Source organism: Balaenoptera musculus, chromosome 15, assembly GCF_009873245.2.
Source record: "Balaenoptera musculus isolate JJ_BM4_2016_0621 chromosome 15, mBalMus1.pri.v3, whole genome shotgun sequence".
In the NCBI taxonomy this organism is placed as follows: Eukaryota; Metazoa; Chordata; class Mammalia; order Artiodactyla; family Balaenopteridae; genus Balaenoptera; species Balaenoptera musculus.
In genome coordinates, this window is record NC_045799.1 from 51267464 (window position 1) to 51294422 (window position 26959).

The 26959-nt window shown below is 39.3% G+C and overlaps 1 protein-coding gene across 1 annotated transcript in view; it reads left to right on the forward strand.

Moving 5' to 3' along the window:
* Positions 1-26959, forward strand: part of LOC118881627 (ATP-binding cassette sub-family A member 17-like) — a 78106-nt gene that overhangs the window by 17314 nt on the left and 33833 nt on the right. The window contains 6 exon segments of the mRNA XM_036826752.1: positions 1797-1926; positions 6677-6831; positions 11795-11965; positions 12273-12483; positions 14498-14648; positions 22212-22310. Of these exon segments, the coding sequence (XP_036682647.1) occupies positions 1797-1926; positions 6677-6831; positions 11795-11965; positions 12273-12483; positions 14498-14648; positions 22212-22310 (917 nt within the window).

Below are 26959 nucleotides of genomic sequence, written 5' to 3' on the forward strand. Positions count from 1 at the left end.
ACTGGATGGAGGGTCTAGATGATCTTTCTTGAAACAGTCTCGCAAATGCCAAACACCTCTTGTTGGGGACACCCTGGAACTCAGTCATTTGATGGCTGACTTTGATCCACCAGTGTTTTTACATAACCAAATCAAATAGTAAACCAGATTTCACTGCTGGCTTCCAGATGCAGAAGTGTTTGTTCTTTCACCAGTGTCTGCTGAGTCCTGCATTGACTAAGGACTCCCCTGACAGGATGATTGGCTATAAGCTCTATACCCTGGTGTGTCCTCCAGAGCATTATTTTTTTGTTTGGAATCTTCCATTCTTCAAATATGATGAGCCTAAGGAGAAGCAGTGTCCTCTGTATGACTGATACAAGGTCACAGTCAAGGTGCTAGCTCAATACTTTGTGTTGCCTTCCTTGGCCTGTGGGATCAAGTGGATCACATGCTGGCCCAGGGGCTCCACAGCATGGGGGATCATCCCAGCTCCTTTACATACTGTGGTAGCAGCTTGGAATGCTCCAGTCTTCACCCAATTTATTGTAGCTTCAATAAGCAGGGATTTCGTTTCCTCTTTTCACATAACAAGCAGTCTGCAGGCACATGGTTCTGGCATGATTTCAGCTGCTCAGCAAAGCCGTCCCAGACCCCTGCTCTTTCTGCTCACTTGCTTTCATTTATTTTCCCTGGGCCAGTGGAAGCACATAGCTCTCATCTTCGTGCTTGTCATTTCCCGGTTGCAAGATGGCTGCTGTCGCTCATCTATAGGGAAAGATAAGAGCGAGGGGCTTTCTTTTAGGAGGACTTCTTCCTTCTTTCCTTCCTTCCTTCCTTCCTTCCTTCCTTCCTTCCTTCCTTCCTTCCTCCCTTCCTCCCTTCCTTCCTTCCTCCCTTCCTCCCTCCCTCCCTTCCTTCCTTCTTTTCTGCCCTTCGGTAGATCACCCCTGATTCTTATTGCCCAGAATTCTGCCACATGTCCACCTCAACTGCAAAAGGGAGACTGAGAAGTTAGGGAAGAGGACCGTCACACTTGATTCAAAATAATCATACCAGATGGATGTGGGGGCAGGAGAAGTGTGCCAAATTCCTTTCCGCAGCACCCTGCTCCCAAACACAGTTAGATAAATGGTGGGAAGAAGTGATGTCTAAGTTTCACCCAACTATAATGTCTGTACTCCAGACCCCAAGTCCAGTCCAGATGCAATTAGACAGGACAGAAATTGTCTAAGGCGTGGACAGAAATTGTCTAAGGCCTAGACTGAAATGTGATGTATCTCTGCAAGTGGCATTATGGGTGATTTTATTTTCTTCCTTATACTCATGTATGAATTACTTGTATAATAAGAAAAAAATAAATGGTATTTAAAATACTGGAGACATTTGATTTAGAAAACAGGACGGTCTGTCTGGTGTTCTCTCCCTAGATCAACACCACCCACAAAAGAGGCAGGGTGCCCTTTCTCAGGGGATTAGCCAGGCAGTGCAGAGCAAGGTGTGGCTCGAGAAGCAGGGAGGTCTCGTTCAAGCTCAGAGCCCTTCGTCCTTGCGCTCTGGCCTCTGTGGTTCAGCTGCTCTACCACCAGGCTCCAGAGGCCAGGGAAGCCCCCCTGGTGTTGCTCCCCATCATGGTCCTCAGTAGCTCCAGGCAGCTAAACTCTGAAAGAAGGAGCTCCCTTATGGATTTCCACTTGGAGTCCCACTGATGAACTTTCGGAGGAAATTGGTGTGGGTGCTCGGCCTGTCATAGGTTCTTCAGAAATGCCACATGCGTGTGCATATTACACTGTCAGTCAGAGTTGGCTTTTCAACAGGTGTTCTACAAGGGAAGGGATGAACACATGGCAGTCAAAGATCTGACCATGAACCTGTACCAAGGGCAGATCACTCTTCTCCTGGGGCACAAGGGAGCAGGCAAAACCACCACCTGCGGCATGCTCACAGGTATGTGTGTGGGGTCAGCCCTCCCGAGGAAGCGCTGAAGAAATTGTTGATCCAGATCTAGATGTTTTGGCTCCATCTCCTCTCATCAGATTTCACTGGCACCTTTGTTTGTTGTTTGTTTTTTTACTATCTATGTAGAGGTGCCTGGTTGTTCACATTACCCTGTAGCAGGAAAAGGGAATCTTTGACTCTTTTGGTCAATCTGAGGAACTTAGTTTCAAACACTATCAGGAAGCTGTGAACACTGCTTAGCATGTTTCCTTCCAGGTAGAACTTTCCGGTACAGTGAGGCACCACTAATCTCTCAACCAAATATTTCATCCACTTACTTTTGATTGCCAGGGGCACTTTTAGAATGATACCTGGTGAATTATTCTAAAATTATCTGTTTCAGAATAGTTTTTTTTTTTTAAACAATTAGCAAAGATTATTATTATTATTTTATTTATGGCTATGTTGGGTCTTCGTTTCTGTGCGAGGGCTTTCTCTAGTTGCAGAGAGCGGGGGCCACACTTCATCGCGGCACGCGGGCCTCTCACCACCGCGGCCTCACTTGTTGCGGACCACAGGCTCCAGACGCGCAGGCTCAGTAACTGTGGCTCACGGGCCCAGGCTGCTCTGCGGCATGTGGGATCTTCCCAGACCAGGGCTCGAACCCGTGTCCCCTGCATTGGCAGGCAGACTCTTAACCACTGCGCCACCAGGGAAGCCCAAAAAAAGACTTTTAAATTCACTGTAGAGTAGTATCACTTTTTTTCCCTTTTCCCCCAAACACTCATGGTGCTTTATTATCCACAACCAAAATGGAAGATCTGAAAACCCCAATCAGTGGGTAATTTGGCAGTAAGTATCAAAAACCTTTAAAGTCTTGTCCCCCTTTTGACCTACTAGATCTACCTGTATTGACTTAGACTAAGAAAACAATTGGGGAATCAGGCAAAGTTATATCACATGGGCTTCCCTGGTGGCGCAGTGGTTGAGAATCTGCCTGCTAATGCAGAGGACACGGGTTCAAGCCCTGGTCTGGGAAGATCCCACATGCCGCAGAGCAACTAGGCCCGTGAGCCACAACTACTGAGCCTGCGCGTCTGGAGCCTGTGCTCTGCAACAAAAGAGGCCACGATAGTGAGAGGCCCGCGCACTGCGATGAAGAGTGGCCCCCACTTGCCACAACTAGAGAAAGCCCTCGCACAGAAACGAAGACCCAACACAGCCAAAAATAAATAAATAAATAAATAATTAATTTAAAAAAAAATCTTAATGTTGAAAACATCAAGATTTGTCAAAATTATTAAAAAAAACAAACAAAGTTATATCACGTTTATACTTGTGAAGAATTGCAAATAACCTAAATATCTACCAGTATGGGTTGAATAAATAAATAGGATATATTCATAACAATGAAATCTTTTTTTGCCTTTAAAAATTGTATAGATTCTGTTGATGTAGACAAATGGCCTCAATACATTGTTGTATGAAAAAGCCAGTTAAAAAACCAGAATTTATATTTTCCCATTTTTAGTAAACTATTAATGTGTGAGTCAGTATATGCATACAAAATACATAAAGTTACATAGCACAATGTTAGCAGTTGTCTTTTTATGATGGGATTTGTATAACCTTTGTTTTCTTATGCTTTCTTCTCCAACTTTGTTGCAATAGAAATTTATTGTCCTTTTTCAATATGAAAAATATCCTTAAAATAAGAAAATGTGAATAAAGACAAAGATAGTATACAGATGAGCAGCCTGCAAAGTTTTACACTGACATACATTTGGCAGTGAGTGCATTCATTCAGTGGGATTTATTTGGAATTTATTGGGAAGGAATCAGAGATGAGTCAGTCATGGATCATGCCTTCAAGGATCCCAATTTGAAACTTTTAGGTGCCAGAAATACTGTTCTCCTTGACCATATTTACTTATGCATCCATATTGTTACTTTTTAAAATTGAAGTATAGTTGATTTACAATGTTGTGTTAGTTTCAGGTGTACAGCAAAGTGATTCAGATATGTGTATATATATATATATGTATATATAGGTACATATATATATACACACACACACATATATATTCTTTTTCAGATTCTTTTCCATTATAGGTCATTACAAGATATTGAATATAGTTCCCTGTGCTATACATTAGGTCTTTATTGTTTCACTATTTATAGTAAAATAGATATAGTTTATCTATCTATGGTTGTTTATAGTAATGTGTGTATGTTAATCCCAAACTGCTAATTTCCCCCCCCCCATTTCCCGTTTGGTAACCACAAGTTTGTTTTCTATGTCTGTGAGTCTATTTCTGTTCTGTAAATAAGTTTATTTGTATCATTTTTTTTAGATTCCACATATAAGTGATATCATATATTTGTCTTTCTCAGTCTTACTTCACTTAATATGATAATCTCTAGGTCCATCCATGTTGCTGCAAATGGCATTATTTCATTCTTTTTTATGGCTGAGTAATATTGCATTGTATGTATGTGTGTGTGTGTGTGTATATATATATACGTATATATATATACGTATATATATATATATATATATATATATATATATATACGTATATATATATATACGTATATATATATACACATACACACAGACACACCACACCTTCTTTATCCATTCTTCTATTGATGGACACTTCTGTTGCTTCCATGTCTTGGCTATTGTAAATAGTGCTGCAATGAACATTAGGGTGCATGGAGCTTTTGGAATTAGAGTTTTCTCTGGATATATGCCCAGGAGTGGGATTGCTGGATCATATGGTAACTCTATTTTTAGTTTTTTGAGGAACCTCCATACTGTTATCCATAGTGGCTGCACCAATTTACATTCCCACCAACGCAGGAGGGTTCCTTTTTCTCCACACCCTCTCCAGCATTTATTATTTGTAGACTTTTTGATGCTGACCATTCTGACTTGTGTAAGGTGATACCTCACTGTAGTTTTGCTTTGCATTTTTCTAATAATTAGCGATATTGAGCATCTTTTCATATGTCTATTGGCCATCTGTATGTCTTCTTGGTAGAAGTGTCTATTTAGATTTTCTGCCCAGTTTTTGATTGAGGTTTTTTTTTATATTAAGCTGTATAAGTTGTATATTTTGGAAATTAATCCCTTGTTGGTAGCATCTTTGCAATATTTTCTCCCATTCCATAGGTTTTTTCATTTTGTTTATGGTTTATGTTTATGGTTTCTTTTGCTGTGCAAAAGCTTTTAAGTTTAATTAGGTCCCATTTGTTTATTTTTGTTTTTGTTTCCCTTGCCTTAGGAGACAGATCCAAAAAAAATATTGCTACAATTTATGTCAAAGAGTGTTCTATGTTTTCTTCTAGGAGTTTTACAATATCCGGTCTTACATTTAGATCTTTAATCTATTTTGAGTTTTTTTTTTGTATATATATGGTGTGAGAAAATGTTCTAATTTCCTTCATTTACATGTAGATGTCCAGTTTCCCCAGCATCGCTTCCTGAAGAGACAGTCTTTTCTCCATTGTATATTCTTGCCTCTTTTATCATAGATTAATTGACCATAAGTGCATGGGTTTATTTCTGGGATTTCTATCCTGTTCCATTGCTCTATGTGTCTGTTTTTGTGCCAGTACCATACTGTTTTCATTACTGTAGTTTTATAGTATAGTCTGAAGCCAGGGAGCATGATTCCTCCTGCTCCGTTCTTCTTTATCAAGATCGTTTTGGTTATTCAGGGTCTTTTGTGTTTCCGTACAAATTTAAAAATTTTTTGTTCCAGTTCTGTGAAAAAATGCCATTGGTAATTTGATAGGGGTTGCACTGAATCTATAGATAGCCTTGGGTAGTATGGTCATTTTAACAATAATAATTCTTCCAATCCAAGAACACTGTATATCTCTTTACATCTCTTTGTGTCATCTTCAATTTCTTTCATCAGCGTCTTACAGTTTTCCGAGTACAGGTCTTTTATCTCCTTAGGTAGCTTTATTCTTAGGTATTGTGTTCTTTTTTATGCGCTGGTAAATGAGATTGTTTCCTTCATTTCCTTTTCTGATATTTCATTGTTAGTGTATAGAAATGCAACAGATTTTTGTGTACTAATTTTGTATCTTGCAACTTTACCAAGATATGTGTCCATATCATTTTTTTTAATTAAAAAAAATTTTTTTAAATTTTTGGTTGCATTGGGTCTTCGTTGCTGCACACAGACTTTCTCTAGTTGCATCCAGTGGGGGCTACTCTTCATTGCAGTGCACGGGCTTCTCATTGTGGCTTCTCTTGTTGTGGACCATGGGATCTAGGCATGCGGGCTTCAGTAGTTGCGGTTCTTGGGCTCTAGAGTGCAGGCTCAGTAGTTGTGGCACACAGGCTTATTTGCTCCGTGACATGTGGGATCTTCCCGGACCAATCCCCTGCATTGGCAGGCGGATTCTTAACCACTGCACCATCAGGGAAGTCCTCCATATTATTACTTAATGCTTATAGCCATGTAATTTGCTTTACGAACACCTATGTGTGTTTTATACAGTTAACCAGATTGGAACTCATCAAAAGCAGGAAGGACATCTCCCATCTCTACTACCCCCAGGTGTCCTCATACACTGTTGTAGAACATATACTCCTTGGATGTTACTGACTATGACACGAAGAATAGGGTAGTATGTGTGAGAACAAGCAAACAAAGCAGAGGACATCATTAAGCCTTTGCACTGTTGTGGCTCTGAATGACAATGATTTTAGGATATTATGTCTTCCACTTGCTTCTAGGTCTTATTTCCCCTTCAAGTGGACAGGTATATATCAATGGATATGAAATTTCTCAAGACATGCTTCAAGTCCGGAAGAGCATGGGCTGGTGCCCCCAGCGTGATATCTTGTTTGATAACTTGACTGTAGCAGAACATCTTTATTTCTATGTTCAGGTGAGTCAGTGGGTGAAAGACTTGGTTTCCTCTGTATCCTTTCTTGAGGATGGTAAGATATCCTGCAGCTCTCTGACTCAACCTCAGAGGGACTTGAAACCTCTTATGGACACTATTCCCTAAACATTCAGGAAGAGGAAGGGGTGTGACATTTAAGATTTTTTAGTTAAAGGATTTCTAGAAAGTGTTGTTTTAATTTAATTCTTTACTTCTTTTTAGATGAAATTCACATAACATAAAATTCACCATTTTGCTCATTTTACAATACAAAATTTAGTAGTTTTAAAAATTATATTCACAATGTTGTGCAACCATCACCACTATCTAATTGTGGAACATTTTCATCACCCCAAAAAGAAACCTGGATCCACTAGCAGTCACTCCCTCTTCTTCCTTCACCCCAGCTGCTGGAAACCACTAATCTGCTTTCTGTCACTATGGATTTGACTCTTCTGAGTAGTTCATATGAATGGAGTCATACAAAATGTGACCTTCTGTGTCCAGTTTCTTTCACTTAACATAATGTTTTCAAGATTTATCCATGTTGCAGCAAGTATCAAAACTTCACTCCTTTTAATGGCTGAATAGTATTCCATTGTATGGAATTGTATGTGATATCTTGTTTATCCGTTCATCAGTTGATGGACATCTGGGTTATTTGTACCTTTTGGCTATGTGAATAGTGCTATGAATATTAGTCTTCAAGTTTTTGTTTAAACACCTTTCAGTTCTTAGGGATATATACCTAGTAGTGAAATTCATGGGTCATAAGATCTAACTCTGTGTTTAACTTTTTTTTAAACTTTCTGAGGTACTTCCATTCTAGTAGCTATGAATTGGTATCACATTGTGGTTTTGATTTGCATTTCCCTAATGACTAATGATATTAAGCATATTTGCTTATGGGCCATTTGTTTATTTCTTTGGAGAAATGTCTATTCAAGTCCTTTGCTCATTTTTCAATTGGGTTGCTTATCTTTTTGTAGTTTAGTTGTGAGAATTTTTTTTATGTATTCTAGATGGTAGACCCTTATCAAATATATGATTTGCAAAAACTTTCTCCCATTCTGGGCATTATCTTTTCCCCTTGTTGATAATGTTCTCTGATGCACAAAAGTTTTAAATTTTGATGAAATTCAACTTATCTATTTTTTCTTTAGTTGCTTATGCTTTTGATGTCATATTTTAAAAAGTGTTGTGGGACTTCCCTGGTGGCACAGTGGTTGAGAATCTGCCTGCCAATGCAGGGACACAGGTTCGAGCCCTGGTCTGGGAGGATCTCACATGCTGCAGAGCAACTGACCCCATGTGCCACAACTACTGAGCCTGTGCTCTAGAGCCTGGGAGCCACAACTACTGAGCCCGCATGCCGCAACTACTGAAGCCCTCATGCCTAGAGCCCGTGCTCCGCAACAAGAGAAGCCACTGCAATGAGAAGCCCACACACCACAACGAAGAGTAGCCCCCGCTCGCCACAACTAGAGAAAGCCCGCACGCAGCAACGAAGACCCAACGCAGCCAAAAATAAATAGTAAAATAAAATAAATAAATTTATTTAAAAAAGAACTAATGTTTGAAACTCTTAGAACAAAACATAGGTGTAAATCCTATGCAATGCTTTTTATTTTTAAAATTTATTTATTTATTTATTTATTTTTGGTTGCTTTGGGTCTTTGTTGCTGCGCGTGGGCTTTCTCTAGTTGTGGCGAGTGGGGGCTACTCTTCGTTGCGGTGCGTCGGCTTCTCATTGCGGTGGCTTCTCTTTTTGGGGAGCATGGGCTCTAGGCTCACAGACTTCAGTAGTTGTGGCACGCGGGCCCAGTAGTTGTGGCTCTCAGGCTCTAGAGCGTAGGCTTAGTAGTTGTGCCGCATGGGCTCAGTTGCTCTGCAGCGTGTGGGATCTTCCCGAACCAGGGCTCGAACCCATGCCCCCTGCATTGGCAGGCGGATTGTTAACCACTGCACCACCAGGGAAGCCCCATACGTTAGTTCTTACATTTAGGTCTTTGATTCATTTTGAGCTAATTTTTATATGGTGTGAGGTAGGTGTCAAATTCATTCTTTTGCATGTGGATATCCAGTTGTCCAGCACCATTTGTTGAAAAGACTGTTCTTTCCCCATTGAATGGTCTTGGCACCTTTGTCAAAAATCAGTTGACCAGGGGACTTCCCTGGTGGCGCAGTGGTGCAGAATCCGCCTGCCAATGCAGGGGACACGGGTTCGATCCCTGGTCAGGGAATTAGATCCTGCATGTCACAACTAAGAGCTTGCATGCCACAACTAAAAAAAAAGATCCCACATGCTTCAACGAAGATCCCTCATGCCACAACTAAGACCTGGCGCAGCCAAATAAATAAATAAATATTTTTAAAAAGAATCAGGACCAGCCAAAAGAAGAGACATATAGGGTGATGTCTGGGAGGGTCCCAAATGAAAAGCTTCCGTGTCTTCAGAATGTGTCACGCTCCTGGCACATTGCTATATAGAGGGTAGCTCACCTAAGCTTCAAGTGTCTAGTTTTTACTGGGGTTTCATTACATGGCCGTGAATGATTGAATCATGGACCTCGTGACTGAGCTCAGTCTGCAGTCTTTCCCTCCCAGCTGATTGGGAGGTCAGATTGATATCATGGCTCAAAGCCCCAACCATCATACCACATGGTTGGTCTTTTTGGTATGACCAGCCCAGATCTTGATCACCTCATTAGCATAAACTCAGGTGTGGCCTGAGGGTACTACCAGCAAAGACACCCCTATCACTCCAAGGATTTAGATGCCCCTCCCATTAACTGGGGACAGAGGCCAGCCAGATTCTTTATTATACAACACTTACATTGATTTTTAATATGCTGAACCTTCCTTGCATTCCTGGGATAAATCCCACTTGGTCATGGTGTATAATCCTTTTAATATGCTGCGGTACTTAGTATTAATAAGTCATATATTCAAGTACAGGTTTCTGGTAACTGACTGTACTGCTGAACTGAATGAATAAGCATTTTCAGAACTCTAATGAAAAACTGATGAACTCATAAAAGTGCTAACAAAAGATCAAGATGAAAAAAAAAATTAATTACATGGGACTGAGTGAACTGATGAGGATGAGTATAATTTTTGTGACTTTCTGTTTGAATTAAAAAAAAAAATCCCACAGGGACTCAGAGGCAAAGAATATACAAATCAATTTTCACTGCAAAGTAAAGGAGCTGCTACAGTGGAGGATTACTGGACTGAATGTCAATATTATGACATAGTATGAGTGTGTTTCATGTTTGGTAATTGCAATCATTGTTGCTTTTGTTGTGGTCATCCATGTACAATGCTTGATGTCAGTCTATTTATCTCTTGTAAAAAAAAAAAGAAAAAAAAAGTCATATATTTAAATGGTTCAAGATACAAAAGCCGGGAATTCCCTGGCAGTCCAGTGGTTAAGCCTCCGCATTTTCACTGCCAAGGGCCTGGGTTTAATCCCTGGTCAGGGAACTAAGATCCCACAAGCCTCATGATGTGGGAAAAAGAAAAAAAAAAAAGATGCAAAAGCCTTTTGTTTATCCCTTTCCCTGAAGGTAGTAAGTTTATTGTGTATCTTTCTTATGTACAGTTTATGTATACAATAGTCCCTGCTTATTTGCGGGGGATTTGTTCCAAGACCAACAGTGGATGCCTGAAACCTCAGATAGTACCAAAGCCTATATATACTATGTTTTTTCCTATACATACATACCTAGGACAAAGTTTAATTTGTAAATTAGACACAGTAAGACATTAAACCAATAGCTAGTGGGAAGCAGCCACATAGCACAGGGAGATCAGCTCAGTGCTTTGTGACCACCTAGAGGGGTGGGATAGGGAGGGTGGGAAGGAGGGAGACGCAAGAGGGAAGAGATATGGGGATATATGTATATGTATAATGGATTCACTTTGTTATAAAGCAGAAACTAACACACCATTGTAAAGCAATTATACTCCAATAAAGATGTTAAAAAATAAAAAAATTTTAAAAAACCCAAAACAATAACTAATAATAAAATAGAACAATTATAGCAATATACTGTAATTAAAGTTATGTGAATGTGGTCTTGCTTTCTCTCTCTAAGAATATCTTATTGTACTGTACTTACCCTTCTTGTGATTTGAGATGATAAAATGCCCATGAGATGAGATGAAGTCAGGTGAGTGATATAAGCATTGTGACACAGCATTAGACTATTGACCTACTGACAATACATCAGAAGGAGAATCATCTGCTCCAAGTGATCCTGGATCATCTAGTCATGACAACGTCGATGGTTGGATGTCAAGGGCAGACGATGTCAATGGTTGGGGATCCCGAGCAGGACAGAGCTGGATGGCACAGGATTTCAGAGTTCAAGATACTCAGAACGGTGCACAATTTAAAACTATGAGTTGTTTATTTCTGTAATTTTTAAATATTTATTTATTTATTTATGTATTTTTTGGCTGCATTGGGTCTTCGTTGCTGTGCGCGGGCTTTCTCTAGTTGCGGTGAGCGGGGGCTACTCTTCGTTGCGGTGCACGGGCTTCTCATTGCGGTGGCTTCTCTTGTTGCAGAGCACAGGCTCTACATGCTCGGGCTTCAGTAGTTGTGGCATGCAGGCTCAGTAGTTGTGGCTCGAGGGCTCTAGAGCGCAGGCTCAGTAGTTGTGGCACATGGGCTCAGTTGCTCCGCAGCATGTGGGATCTTCCCGGACCAGGGCTCAAACCCGTGTCCCCTGCATTGGCAGGCGGAGTCTTAACCACTGCGCCACCAGGAAAGTCCCCTATTTCTGTAATTTTTCATTTAATATTTTCAAACCACAGTTGACTGTGGGTAGTGGGTAACTAAAACTGTGGAAAGCGAAACCTCAGATAAGGGGGGACTGCTGTACAAGCAAAATGCTTGTTGGACACTCCAGCCTCCCGTCAGAAGCCCCTGCCAGATCTCTGTCCTCTGCTATTTTAGCTGAAAGGCTTGTTGTGCCAGAAGTGCCCTGAAGAAATCAAATGCGTGCTGCACATCCTCAGTCTGCAGGACAAACGGGACTCCCGGAGCAGGTTCCTGACTGGGGGAATGAGGCGGAAGCTCTCCATTGGCATCGCCCTCATCGGCATCGCCCTCATCGCAGGCTCCAAGGTAGGGGGTGGCAGGGCCTGGCTTCCTGAAAGACACAGGTCAGGGCCCCCACATGCAGTAGAAAAACACGTTGGGTCAACAGGGCCCAGAAGTATCACTTTCTAGTTCCCACTTGGCCTGGGCTGGCTGCAGGCCCTTCAGCCATGGCCCAGGCACCTCAGCTCTGGACGCCCTGGATGGGCAGTCTGGTGTGGGTGATACTGCTGAATCTTCATTGACCTCCAGTCACATGGGGCCTGCAGCGCAGCCAGCCGGGGCCTGGGATGTGACTCTGCCGTCATCACAAGGCCATTCCTCTGCCCTTCAGGTGCTGATGCTGGACGAGCCAACCTCAGGCGTTGACGCCATCTCCAGGAGGGCCATCTGGAACCTTCCTCAGCAGCACAAAAGTGACCACATCATCCTGCTGACCACCCACTTCATGGATGAAGCCGACCTGCTGGGAGACCACATTGCCATCATGGCCAAGAGGGAGCTGCAGTGCTGCGGGTCATCTCTGTTCCTGAAGCAGAAATACGGTGAGTGGCCCCGGGCAGGCAGCGGGGAAGGCAGCCGAAACTCCATTCTGTGTGGGGTCAGCGTTGCTGGTCCAGTGTGCTGGAGAAAGTATCCACTGGTAACGTTCCTGAAGGGCCACTGAGATCAGGCAGGGAGAGGCCTTCTCTAGACATCCTGTTCTGCTACCTGTGGGTAAAGACCCGAGGCCCCAGGCAGAGGGCCTTGTGAGAACGAAGAAGGAATGAAGCAGAAAAAATCTCTGAGACTTGGAGTCAGAAGGCCTGTGTTTGAGTTCCACTCTGGTAGTTTACTCCCTTTTCATCCTTTCTACCAAGTTAGTTCATCCTTTTTTGGCCTTAGTTTTCTGATCTATAAAATGGAGATTAAGATACATGTTCCTCAAAGTGGGAGCTAGTGCATGCAAAAGCGCGAGTTGTTATTTCCACAACTGGGTGTACTCCTCATCAGGATCCCACCACAAACATCCTCCCCTTGTTTTCCTGCACCCCCAGCCCTCTGGGTTTCCCTCTTATGTCTCTGACTGCTCCTTTGCATCACTTCTACTTCTAAACATGGAAGTGCCTTGGTTGCTTTACTATTCTTTCTCTGCCCACTGACTTAGTGATCTCATCCAGTGTCCTGACCTTAAATACTTACCTGGCTGAAAAACGTATGTATCTCTGGCTGGACCTCTCAACTGAACTCCAGATTTGTGTATTTAACTGCCTACTCCACACATCCACATAGACAGTGAACAGACCTGAAAGACTTGTCCAAAACCTGTGCAGAGCTGAGCTCCAGCTCTTTACTGCCAAACCATCTCCCCCACAGTAAAGGCAGCTCCATTCTTCTAGGTGCTTGGCCAGAACCTTGGGGGCTCCCTGATCCTCTGTCTCTCATAGCCCATAACTGATCCATCTGCAAACTCTAGTGACCTTGCCTTCCTCCCACCTCTACCACTTGTTAGCGCCCTGGTCCAGGCTGCCATTCTTCTACCTGCATTATTGCAGTTGCTTCTAACCCACCCCTGGTCTCTGCCCAGTTGTCAGAATGAGTGTGTCACTCTTCTGCTCAGTCCACCAATGACTTCCTGTCCCACTGAAAGGAAAAGGCAGAGTCCTGGGAGTGGCCCAAAGGCCTTGCTTGGCCTGGTCCTATTACCCCGACCACATTTCCTAAAGTTCTTCAGCTGCTTTGCTCTGCTCCTGCCTCATGGCCCCCTTTCTTATCCAGCATACTGGGCCTGCTCCTTCCTCCGGGCCACACATTGCCATGCCTTCTCCTCTTTCTTAGGTCTTCAGTCCTTTTACAGATGTCACATTCTCAGTGAGGCTTTCCTTGTGACCCTGTTTAAAGTCACAATCCCCGATACTCTGTATCCCCTCCCCTGTTCATCTTTCGCCTTAGCACTTGTCACTAATATACTCTAAATTTTACTTATTTACCTTATTATCTGTCTCACATCCCTTTAAGGAAAGCCCCTTGAGAGTAGGGATCTTTGACTATTTGGTACACTGCTATGTGCTTAGTGCCTAGAAGAGTGCCTGTCACATCATGAGAGCTCAATGAATGTTTGTTGAATGACTGCATTGCCAGCAGTGCAGTAACAAGTGTTACTAGTAATTTCTGAAAGAATGTTTAGAATACCATAAGGTATGTATCCTCAAAAACATAATTTAATTATGATAGAGGTATGCTTGTTCTTAACCTTAATGTTCAAGGGCCCTACCTACTAAGTTTTCACTTCCCCACATTAGTTATCACTTAAAGAGAGTGTTGCCCTTAATACAACCCTCCTTTATTTTGCCTAGCATTGCTAAATGTGCTATTATCACCTCCCAACTATGGAGTAGAAGGTAAGACTCAAGAGTAGCATTACAGACCTTCAGAGGCAAGTTCACTGTGGTTTAAATTCAACCCCGCAGGGCTCACCAGCTTCTCTATCCTGTGGAGCTATCCTGTTCTAGGATATAGAACACTAAATGTGACTAAAAAGGGTAAAACTGTTTCATGATCTTTTAACTGTTGTTTCAGGTGCAGGATATTATATGACTTTAGTGAAAAAACCTCACTGTAACACAGAGAAGATTTCTCATCTGATTTATCAACACACACCAAATGTAATTTTCCAGTCTAGCACTGGTGAAGAAATAACATTTATACTTCCTAAAGAGAGCGTGCACAGGTATGGACCTGAGAGGACTGGAGTAATTGTTTGCATGTACTGAGTGTGCAGTTGTCTCTCCTATCCCTGTCCTCGCCAAGGGCACTCGAAGCTGTAATGGTCTGGATCCCTAGGCCTTTGGTATTTCCTAGAAAGACACCACACCCCAGCCAGAGTGCACTTGAAAATACAGGACTCTGATCATGTTTCCTCCTCCTTAAAAACCCTTGATGGTTCCCAGTTGCCTTCAGGTTAAAATCAAATTCTTTAAGATGGCTTTAGAGGGGCCCTTGATTGTGTGAACTCTAATTACATGCACCCAAGTAACTGAGCTCAGATGAAGAGTTTACTTGATTTTCCTCTAAATTACAGTTGACCCTTGAACAACACAGGTTTGAACTGCGTGGGTCCACTTATACACAGATTTTTTCAATAAATAGGTTACTATGGTACTAGTACATTACTACACTATCCCCGTTTGGTTAAATCTGCAGATGTGGAACATTTGGATATGGAAGGCTGACTATAAAGTTATAAGTGGATTTCTGATGTGGGGTGGGAGCAGAAGTCAGCCCTGTAATTATCTCAGACCTCAGATTGGTTCCTAACACTTCCCTCTCTCCCTCTCCTCAGTCCCCATGTTGCTTTCAGATAGGAATCTTACCTTATACTTCATTGAGAAAATAAACACCATCCAACAAGAACTCTATTTTATCCCTATCACAAACCTACAAACTTGCTTGCTTCGTCACCAGCCCAAGTACCCACCCACCTCACCTTCTCAAGAGTTCACTTGTTTGATAATTTCCTCTCTCATCTACATCACCAACTTCTCTCTCTTTGGGTCATTTCCATGAACATATTAGTGTGATCTGGAAAAACACTCTCTTGAGCCTACCTGTCTTTCCAGCCACCACTCCATGCCCTGCAACCCTGCACAGTCAAAACTCTCTAAAAATGGGCCAAGCATGTTGCCTGCTTTATCTCATCACCCATGCATTACTCAGTCTACTTCACAGTGGCTTTCAAACCCTTCCATCCAAACTGGAAAAATGCCTATTCAGATCTTCTGCCCATTTTAAAATCAGGTTGCTTTTTCTTTGATATTGAGTTGAATGAGCTGTTTATATATTTTGGATATTAACCCCTTATCAGTCATATACTATTTGCAAATATTTTCTCCCATTCAGTAGTTTATCTTTTTGCTTGTCAATAGTTTCCTTTGCTGTGCAAAAGCTTTTAAGTTTAATTAGGTCCCATTTGTTTATTTTTGCTTTTGTTTCCTTTGCCTTAGGAGACAGATCCAAAAAAATGTTGTTACGATTTATGTCAAAGAGTGTTCTGCCTATGTTTTCTTCTAGGAGTTTTATGACTTCTGGTCTTACATTTAGGTCTTTAATATATTTTGAGTTTATTTTTGTATATGATGTGAGAAAATGTTCTAATTTCACTCTTTTACATGTAGCTGTCCAGTTTTCCCAGCACAACTTAATGAAGAGACTGTGTTTTCCCCATTGCATATTCTTGCCTCCTTTGTTGTAAATTAATTGACCATAGGTGCATAGGTTTATTTCTGCGTTCTGTATTCTGTTTCATTGATCTATTTGTCTGTTTTTGTGCCAGTACCATATTGTTTTGATTACTGTAGCTTTGCATGATACCTCCAGCTCTAGATTTCTTTCTCAAGATTGCTTTGGCTATTCAAGGCCTTTCGTGTTTCCATACAAATTTTAGACTTATTTGTTCTAGTTCCGTCAAAAATGTCATTGGTATTTTGATAGAGATTGCATTGAATCTGTAGATTGCCTTGGGTAGTATGGTCATTTTAATAGTAATAATTCTTCCAATCCATGAACACAGTATATCCACCTCTTTGTGTTGTCTTGAATTTCTTTCATTAGTGTCTTATAGTTTTCCAAGAACAGGTCTTTTATCTCCATAGGTAGGTTTATTCCTAGGTATTGTGTTCTTTTTTATGTGACAGTAAACGGGATTGTTTCCTTCATTTCTCTTTCTGATAATTTGTTGTAAGTGTATAGAAATGCAATAGATTTCTGTATATTAATTTTGTATCCTGCAACTTTTACCAAATTCATTGAGTTCTAGTAGTTTTTTTGGTGGCATCTTGAGGATTTTCTATGTATAGTCATTTTCACAATATTGATTCTGCCTATCCAAGAACATGGTATATTTTTCCATCTGTTTGTGTCATCTTCGAATTCTTTCATCAGCATCTTATAGTTTTCTTAGTACAGGTCTTTGGTCTCCTTAGGTAGGTTTATCCCCAAGTATTTTATTCTTTTGATGTGATGGTAAATGGGATTGTTTATTTAATTTCTCTTTCAGATCTTTCGTTGTTAGTGTATAGAAATGCAACAGATTTCTGTGTATTAATTTTGTATCCTGCAACTTTACCAAATTCATTGAGGAACTCTAGTAGTTTTCTGGTAGCATCTTTCGAATTTTTATGTATAGTATCATGTCATCTGCAAACAGTGACAGTTTTACCTCTTCCCTTCCAATTTGGATTCCTTTTATTTCTTTTTCTTGTCTGATTGCTGTGGCCAGTACTTCTAATACTATGTTGAATGAAAGTGGTGAGAGTGGGCATCCTTGTCTTATTCCTGATCTGAGAGGAAATGCTTTCAGCTTTTCACTGTCAAGTATGATGTCAGCTGTGGGCTTATCATATATGGCCCTATTATGTTGACGAATGGTCCCTCTATATCCACTTTGTGGAGAGTTTTTATCATAAATGGATGTTGAATTTTGTCCAAAAGCTTTTTCTGCATCTATTGAGATGATCATATGGTTTTATTCTCTAGTTTGTTAATGTGGTGTATCACATTGATTGATTGAACCAACCTTGCATCCCTGGGATAAATCCCACTTGATCATGATGTATGAACCTTTTAATGTGTTGCTGAATTCAGTCTGCTAATTTTTTTTTTCACACACACACACACACACACTGTATTTTATTTTTACAAGAGATAGACTGACATCAAGCATTGTACATGGATGAGCACAACAAAAGCAACAATGATTGCAATTACCAAACATGAAACACACTCATACTATGTCATAATATTGACATTCAGTCCAGTAATCCTCCACTGTAGCAGCTCCTTTACTTTGCAGTGAAAATTGATTTGTATATTCTTTGCCTCTGAGTCCCTGTGGGATTTTTTTTTTTTAATTCAAACAAAGTCACAAAAATTATACTCATCCTCATCAGTTCACTCAGTCCCATGTAATTAATTTTTTTTTCATCTTGATCTTTTGTTAGCACTTTTATGAGTTCATCAGTTTTTCATTAGAGTTCTGAAAATGCTTATTCATTCAGTTCAGCAGTACAGTCAGTTACCAGAAACCTGTACTTGTCAGAGTCTTTTCCATGATTTTCTTGAAGATGAAAACCTTTTATAGGAACATATTTGCAAAAGCATCAGAGTACACCCAGAACTGTCTGTAAATGACAAAAGACTTAAAAATGACCACGGTTAAAGATTTGATGAAAGTTCATAATAATGCAGTTGACAAGAAAATTAGTTATTTCTGAGATATACATTTTAAAGTAATAACTAGGATTATGACTTATAACATTATACCAGAACATATAAGATTTTTAGAAATTTCATGTAATGTCTGAAACATTTATATTAACATATTTCCATACAAATAACCCAATGAAAGTTTAGTATTAGTTGTTTTGTTTGTTTGTTTTTTTATACTGCAGGTTCTTATTAGTCATCAATTTTATACACATCAGTGTATACATGTCAATCCCAATCGCCCAAATCAGCACACCACCATCCCCACTCCACCGCAGTTTTCCCCCCTTGGTGTCCATATGTCTGTTCTCTACATCTGTGTCTCAACTTCTGCCCTGCACAGTTTGCTAATATTTTATTGAGGATTTTTGCATCTATGTTCATTAGTGATATTGGCCTGTAATTTTCTTTTTTTGTGCTGTATCTTTGTCTGGTTTTGGTATCAGGGCCTTGTAGATAGAGTTTGGAAGCATTACTTCCTCTGCAATTTTTTGGAATAGTTTGAGAAGGATTTTTCTTCTCTAAATGTTTGGTAGAATTCACCTGTGAAGACATCTGGTCCTGGACTTTTGTTTGTTAGGAGGTTTTTTTTGTTTGTTTTGTTTTGTTTTTATTGATTCAATTTCATTACTGGTAATTGGTCTGTTCATATTTTCTATTTCTTCCTGTTTCAGTCTTGGGAGATTGTACATTTCTGTGAATTTGTCCATTTCTTCTAGGTTGTCCATGTTATTGGTGTATAATTGTTCATAGTAATGTCTTATATTCCTTTGTGTTTCTGTGGTGTCCATTGTAACTTCTCCTTTTTCATTCTGATTTTATTGATTTGGGCCCTCTCTCTTTTTTTCTTGATGAGTCTGGTTAAAGGCTTATCAATTTGTTTATCTTTTCAAAGAAACTGCTCTTAGTTTTATTGATTATTTTCTATTTTTTTTGGTCTTTATTTCATTTATTTCTGCTCTAACATTTATGATTTATTTTCTTCTACTAAATTTGGGTTTTGTTTATTTTTCTTCTTCTGGTTCCTTTAGGTGTAAGTTTAGATTGTTTATTTGAGATTTTTCTTGTTTCCTGAGGTAGGCTTGTATCACTATAAACTTCCTTCTTAGAACTGCCTTTGCTGCATCACGCACATTTTGGATTATTGTGTTTTCATTTTCATTTGTCTCCAGGTATTTTTTAATTTCTTCTTTGATTTCTTCAGTGACTCATTCGTTGTTTAGTAGCCGATTGTTTAGCCTCCAGGTGTTTGTGGTTTTTGCAGTTTTTTTCGTGTAGTTGATTTCTAGTCTCATAGTGTTTTGGTCAGAAAAGATGCTTGATATGATTTCAATTTTCTTAAACTTACCAAGACTTGTTTTTTGGCCTGGCATGTGATCTATCCTGGAGAATATTCCATGTGCACTTGAAAAGAATGTGTATTCTGCTGCTTTTGGATGGAATGTTCCATATATATATATACAGAGAGAGAGAGAGAGTCCATCTGGTGTAATGTGTCATTTAAGCCCAGAGTTTCCTTATTGATTTTCTGTCTGGATGGTCTGTCCATTGATGTAAGTGGGGAGTTAAAGTCCCCTAGTATTATTGTGTTACTATCAGTATCTCCCTTTATGTCTGTCACTATTTGCTTTATATATTTAGGTGATCCTATATTGGGTGCATATATATTTACAATTGTTATATCTTTTTCTTGGATTGATCCCTTCATCATTATGTAATGTACTTCTTTGTCTCTTGTTACTGTCTTCATTTTAAAGTCTATTTTGTCTGATATAAGTATTGCTACCCTGGCTTTCTTTTTATTTCCATTAGCATGGAATACCTTTTTCCATCCCCTCATTTTTAGTCTGTGTGTGTATTTAGATCTGAAGTCTCTAGTAGGCAATGTATAAATGGGTCTTGTTTTTGTATCCATTCAGCCACTCTGTCTTTTGATGGGAGTATTTAGTCCATTTACATTTAAAGTAATTATTTGTACTTATTGCCAATTGTTAATTGTTTGGGGGTTGTTTTGTAGTTCTTTTTTGTTTCTTTCTTCTTCTTTTGCTCTCTTTCCTTGTGATTTGATGACTATCTTTATTGTTCTATTTGGATTCCTTTCTCTTTTTTGTGAGTATATCTATTACAGATTTTAGGTTTGTGGTTACCATGAGGTTAATGTATAGCAAACTATATCTATATATCTATATCTATAATTTCAAGTTGCTGATCTCTTAAGTTGGAACGTATTTTAACAACCCTGCATTTTTACTTCCCCCCACCAATGTTTACTGTTTTTGACACCATATTTTACAACTTTTTGTTTTGTGTATCCCTTAACTACTTATTGTGGATATAGATGGTTATACTACTTTTGTCTTTTAACCTTCCTAATAGCATTATAAGTGGTTGACTTAGTACCTTTACTGTATATTTGCCTTTACTAATGATATTTTTCCTTTCATAATTTTCACATTTCTACTTGTGACCTTTTCTTTTTGCTTAGAGAAGTCCCTTTAACATTTCTTGTAAAGCTAGTTTTGTGGTGCTGAACTCTTTTAGCTTTTATTGTCTGTAACACTATTGATCTCCCCATTAAATCTGAATGACAGCCTTTCTGGGTAGAGTATTATTGATTGTAGGTTTTTCCCTTTCATCATTTTAAATATATTGTGCCACTCCCTTCTAGCCTGCAGAGGTTCTGCTGAAAGTCACCTGATAGCCTTATGGGAGTCCCCTTGTACATAACTTGTTGCTTTTCCCTTGCTGCTTTTAATATTTTCTCTTTGTCTTTAATTTTTGCCATTTTAACTACAATGTGTTTTGGTGTGGTCTTCTTTGGGTTGGTCCTGTTTGGGACTCTCTTACTTCCTGGACCTGAATATCTGTTTCCCTTCCCAGGTTAGGGAAATTTTCAGGTATTATGTCTTCAAATATGTCCTCAGTCCCTTTCTCTCTCTCTCTCTTTTCCTTCTGGGACCCCTGTAATGTGAATGTTAGTACACTTGATATTGTCCAAGAAGTCTCTTAAACTGTCCTCATTTTAAAAAATTCTTGTTTCTGTTCAGCTTGAGTGATTTCCGTTACTCTGTCTTCCAGTTAGCTGATCCATTTTTCTGTATTGTTTAATCTACTGTTGATTCCTTCTAGTGTATTTTTTTACTTCAGTTATTGTATTCTTCAGCTCTGTTTGGTTCTTCTTCATATTTTCTAACCCCTTGTTAAACTTTTCACTGTGTTCACCCATATTTCTCCTGAGTTCTTTGAGCATCTTTAGGATAATTACCTTGAACTCTTTATCAGTTAGTGACTTCACTTAGTTCTGTTTCTGGGGTTTTATGTTGTTCCTTCATTTGGAAAATATTCTTCTGTCACCTCATTTTGCCTAATTCCAGCTGTTTTTATTTTTATGTATTTGATAGATTGGTCACATTTCCTGATCTTGGAGAAGTGGCCTTAGGTAGGGGACATCACATCCTATGCATCCCAGCAGTGCACTCCTGTCTGGTCACCAGAGCTCTATGCTCTACAGGTGTTTCCTATGTGGGCTATGTGTGCTCTTCTGTTGTGGCAGGCTGGCTACTATGGGCAGTCTAGTAGGTGTGGCTGACTCCCAGTCCAGTTGTTGCCAGGCTCCCACAGAAGTTATTTACCTTTTCAGCACTGTCCTCAGCGAGCCGTTGAGAGGATTCACAGAGTTAATATATGGAAAAGGGCTTAGAATGGCCCCTGGCATTTAGTAAGCACTCCAAAAATAGTACTGTTATTTCTTCTTGCTCAAGATAAAAGAGATTAATTAATATTTACTTTGCATCTGCAATGTGCTAGGTATAATATGTTTGATTTATCCTTACAGAAAGTTTTTGAAGTAAATGCTATTATGCTCATTGTTCAAGTTCAGAGTCATGAAGCTAGAGAGGGACAGAGTTGAGATTTGAACAAAAATATTCTAGACTCCATAGCCCATGCTTTTTCCTCTGTAGAAAGCCAGTGGTGATAATGAGGGATTCACCTTCCACCATTGAGGAATAAAACTGTTCTTCCGTCCCAGGTTTGAATCTCTATTTACTGACTTGGAACTGAGGCAGGAAGAGCTGGGCATTGCCAGCTTTGGGGCCTCTGTCACCACTATGGAAGAAGTCTTCATTCGGTAAGCAAGTACAAAACTATAGACTCCAGGAATCTTAGTGTTGGAAGGGATTTTAAACATTGCCCTGTGCTTGAATCCTTTCTATAACATCCTCACTGAATGGTCTTCCAGCCTCTGACTAGTACTTCCAATAATAGAGATATTGGTTAATGCAGAAAATATTGAATGTAATATCACCCAACAAACAAAATTTTAACATAAATTTCTAGGAATGAAAATCAAAAAAATATTATACCAGTTGGGATACTTTTGATTGTAAGTAACAGATAACCCACACTCAGCTGGTTTATTAGGAAGGTTTATTATTTCATTTAAAAAGATTTCCCAAGTTAGGGCAGCTCTGAGATTGGCTGATTCATCCACCAAGCTATTTGATCGTAATGAAGCAGGGATGCTGGCTCAATGCTAGGAAGGCTTTGAGGGGGCATTCCAGGTAAACTACCCAAGAGGCCACACTAGGCCATAAAGTGGCAAGAAGAACAGGTGAGTATTTTACCCAGTCTGGTAATATTTGTCTTCTAAATGGAATATGTAGGCTATTTACGAGTATTACTTATGATACATTAAAATTTATATCTATCATTTTATATTTTATACTAGTCCTGCTTAGTCTATATGGCTTATTCTCTCCCTTTTTTGGATTATTTTTTCTCATTCTATATTTTCCTCCCTACCCCACACTAGCTGGAAACTATATATTCTTATTTTATTATTTTAGTGGTAAGCCTAGATATTGAGATACACATATGTAATTTATCAAAGTCTCAGGTGAATTAGTATCTTTCCTATGCTCCTGGAAAATACCAAGACCTTGGAACACTTTAATTTTATTCACACACATCCCACCATCACCACTTTATATACTATTGTTATATATTTTAATTCTCTTTTTTAACTCCACAAAACATTATTGTTGTTTGGGGAAGACAATGGTCATTTAAATTCATGTACATAGTTAGCTCTTTCTGTTTTTTCCTCATGCTTCTCCAGTAACTTTCCTTCTGCCTGCAGTACATTCTGTACCACGTCCTTTACTGTTTTTATGCTGGTGCCAAACACTCTCAGTTATTTTGGTCTGGAAATGATTTTATTTCTCCCTGATTTTTGAAGGATATTTTCCTTGTCCATCCTTTTGCATTTATTCTAACTGTAGCCATATATTTTAGATGTATTTCTTATAAACAGAATATAGCTGGAGTTTAAAAAAACATTAATTTGTCTATCTTTACTTTTTAAATAGAAGCTTTGGTCCTTTACAACTAATAAAAATTCTAATTCATTTGGTTTTGAATCTACCATGTTATTCAGTGTTTTTTATTTATCCCACCAATTCCATATTCTCTTATTTCCTTTCTGGTCTTTTGGATTGATTTAGTGGATTTGTTTGTTTTTTTACTTTGTATTTTCTCCTCTGTTAGTTTAGAATTTGTAAGTTATTTTGCTGTTCTCTTGGTGGTTATCCTAAGATTACAATGTGCATTTTTAACTTATTAAAGTTTACAATAAACTAGTACATTTCACATTCCAGACAATGCAAGGTACATAGCACACTTAAATTCCATTTGTTCTACTTACAGAGATATGTGCTATTTCGTTCAACTATTTCAATTCTGTGTATTTTTAAAAACCCATAAGACATTATTGTTTTTTGTGTAATCGGTATTCATTTAAATTTAGCACATATTTATAATATTGCTTACATGTGGAATCTAGAAAAATGATACAGATGAACTTATTTGCAAAGTAGAAATAGAGACACAGAAGTAGAGAACAAACCTATGGATACCAAGGAGGGGAGGGGGCGGTGGGATGAATTGGGAGATTGGGATTGACATATATACACTATTGATACTATGTATAAAATAGATAACTAATGAGAACCTACTGTATAGCACAGGGAACTCTACCCAATGCTCTGTGGTGACCTAAATGGGAAGGAAATCCAAAAAAGAGGGGGTATATGTATACGTGTAGCTGATTCACTTTGCTGTACAGCAGAAACTAACACAGCATTGTAAAGCAGCTATACTCCAATAAAAATTAATTAAAAATAAATTTAGCACATATTTACCCTTTGCATTGTTCTTTAAACCTTCATTCACCCTTAAGCTTCCATCTAGAACTGTTTTCTTCCTGCCTAAACAATATCTATTTCCTTTAGTGCAGATTTTCTGGTGATAAAGTCTCAGAGTTTTTGTTTGCCTGAAAATATATTTTTGGCCTTGGTTTTTGAAGGAATTTTTCCTTGATATAGAATTCTACTTTAGCAGGGTTTTTTAAACACTTCTACAATGTAATTCTATTATCTTCTTTTTAAAACAGATTTACTGAGGTATAATTTACATATTGTAACATTAATCAGTAATTCATACCATGAAGTTTGATGGCTTTTAGTAAATTTACAGAGTTGTGTGACCATAACCAAAATCCAATGTTAGAACATTTTCATCACTCTGAAAAGATCTTTCATGTTCATTTGCAAACGTTCCTTGTTCCCATCTCTAGCCCAAGGCAACCACTAGTCTACTTTCTGTCTTTATATATTTACCTATTCTGGGCATTTCATAAGAATGGAATCATTTGGATTCATATGCAAAAAATCATATAGTATGTATTTTATGTCTGGCTTCTTTCACTTAGAAGAATTTTTGGAGGTTCATTCATGTTGTGGCATTTATAATAAATACTTGTTCTTTTTTATTGCTGAATAGTACTCCATCATATGGATAGATCATTTTTGCTTATCCATTCCGTTCTATTGTCTTCTGGCTTCCATTATGTCCACTGATATGTCAGCTGCCAGTATTATTTTTATTCTTTTAATGCAATCTGTCCTTTACCTCTGGCTGCTTTTAATATTGTTTTTTCTTTGTCTTAGGTTTTCAACATTTTTACAGTGATGTGCCTTTGTGTGGTTTTCTTTGTGTTCCTCTGCTTAGGATTTTTACCACTTTTCACAATGTGTTTGCTGATATTGGTCAGTTTCGGAAAATTCTCAACCAATCTCTCTTCTGATCCTTCCTCTCTTTCCACTCCTCCTGGGACTACTACTTATGCATGATTTTTCCCTTTCAGGTGCTCATGTCTGTTATACTCTTTTTTTGGCTTGTATTCATTATCTATTGCTGCATAACAAATTACCCTAAAACTTAGCAGTCTTGAAACAACAAACATTTATTACCTCACAGTTTCTGTGGGTCAGGAGTCCAGGAGCTGGTAGATAGGTGGTTCTCGCTGAGGGTCTCCTGGGAGGTGGTTGTAGTCAAGCTGTTAGCCAGGGCTGCAGTCTCTAAAGGCTCAACTGGGGGAGGATCCACTTCCAAGTTCACTTCTGTTGTTGCTGGCTGACCTCAGTTCCTTGGTATCTATTGGCCTCAGTTCTTCACCATGTGGGCCTCTTCCCAGGTTGCTGGAGTGACCTTGTGATATGGCAACTGGCTTCCCCCACAGCGAGTAATCAGAGAAAGAGAGAAAACTTGACCAAGATGGAAGCTACATTCATTTTGTAACCTAATCTTGGAAGTGACATTTTTATCACTTTTGCTATATTCTGTTCACTAGAAGTTAGTCACTAGGTCCAGCTCACAATCAAAGGGAGGATATTAGCACAAGCAACAGAAGGAAAAATAAACAGGTAGAACTACATCAAAATAAAAAAGCTCTGCACAGCAAACAAAATGATCAACAAAATTAAAAGGCAACCTACTGAATGGGAGAAAGTATTCACAGACACTTATATGATAAGGGGTTAGTATCCAAAAAATATAAAGAAGTCATACAACTCAATAGCAAAAAAGAAAAAAAAAATCCAATTTTTAAATGGGCAAAGGGCATGGATAGACTTTTTTTCCAAAGAATATATTCAGATGACCAACAGATACATGAAAAGGTGTTCAACATCACTAATCATTAGGGAAATGCAAATCAAAACCACTATGAGATAACACCTCACACCTGTTAGAATGGCAGAGAGACAGGAGATAACAAGCTTTGGCCAGGATGTGGAGAAAAGGGAACACTTGTGTTCTGTTGGTCGGAATGTAAAATGGTGCAGCCACTATGAAAACCGATATTGAAGGTTCCTCAAAAAATTAAAAATAGAGGGACTTTCCTCATGGCGCAGTGGTTAAGAATCTGCCTGCCAATGCAGGGGACACGGGTTCGAGCCCTGGTCCAGGAAGATCCCACATGCCACGGAGCAACTAAGCCTGCAGGCCACAACTACTGAGCCTGTGCTCTAGAGCCCACGAGCCACAACTACTGAGCCCACATGCCACAACTACTGAAGCCCGTGTGCCTAGAGCCTGTGCTCCACAACAAGAGAAGCCACCGCAATGAGAAGCCCACGCGCTGCAATGAAGAGTAGCCCCCGCTCGCCACAACTAGAGAAAGCCTGCGCACAGCACCAAAGACCCAATGCAGCCAAAAATAAATTAATTAATTTAAAAAAAATAGAACTACCATATGATCCAGCAATTCCACTTATGGGTATATATCTAAAGGAAATATACTCACTACCTCAAAGAGATATCTGCACCCCCATGTTCATTGCAGCATTATTTACAACGGCCAAGTTGTAGAAACAACCTAAGTGTCCATCAGCAGGGGAATGGATAAAGAAAATGTGATTGATAAACACACACACACAC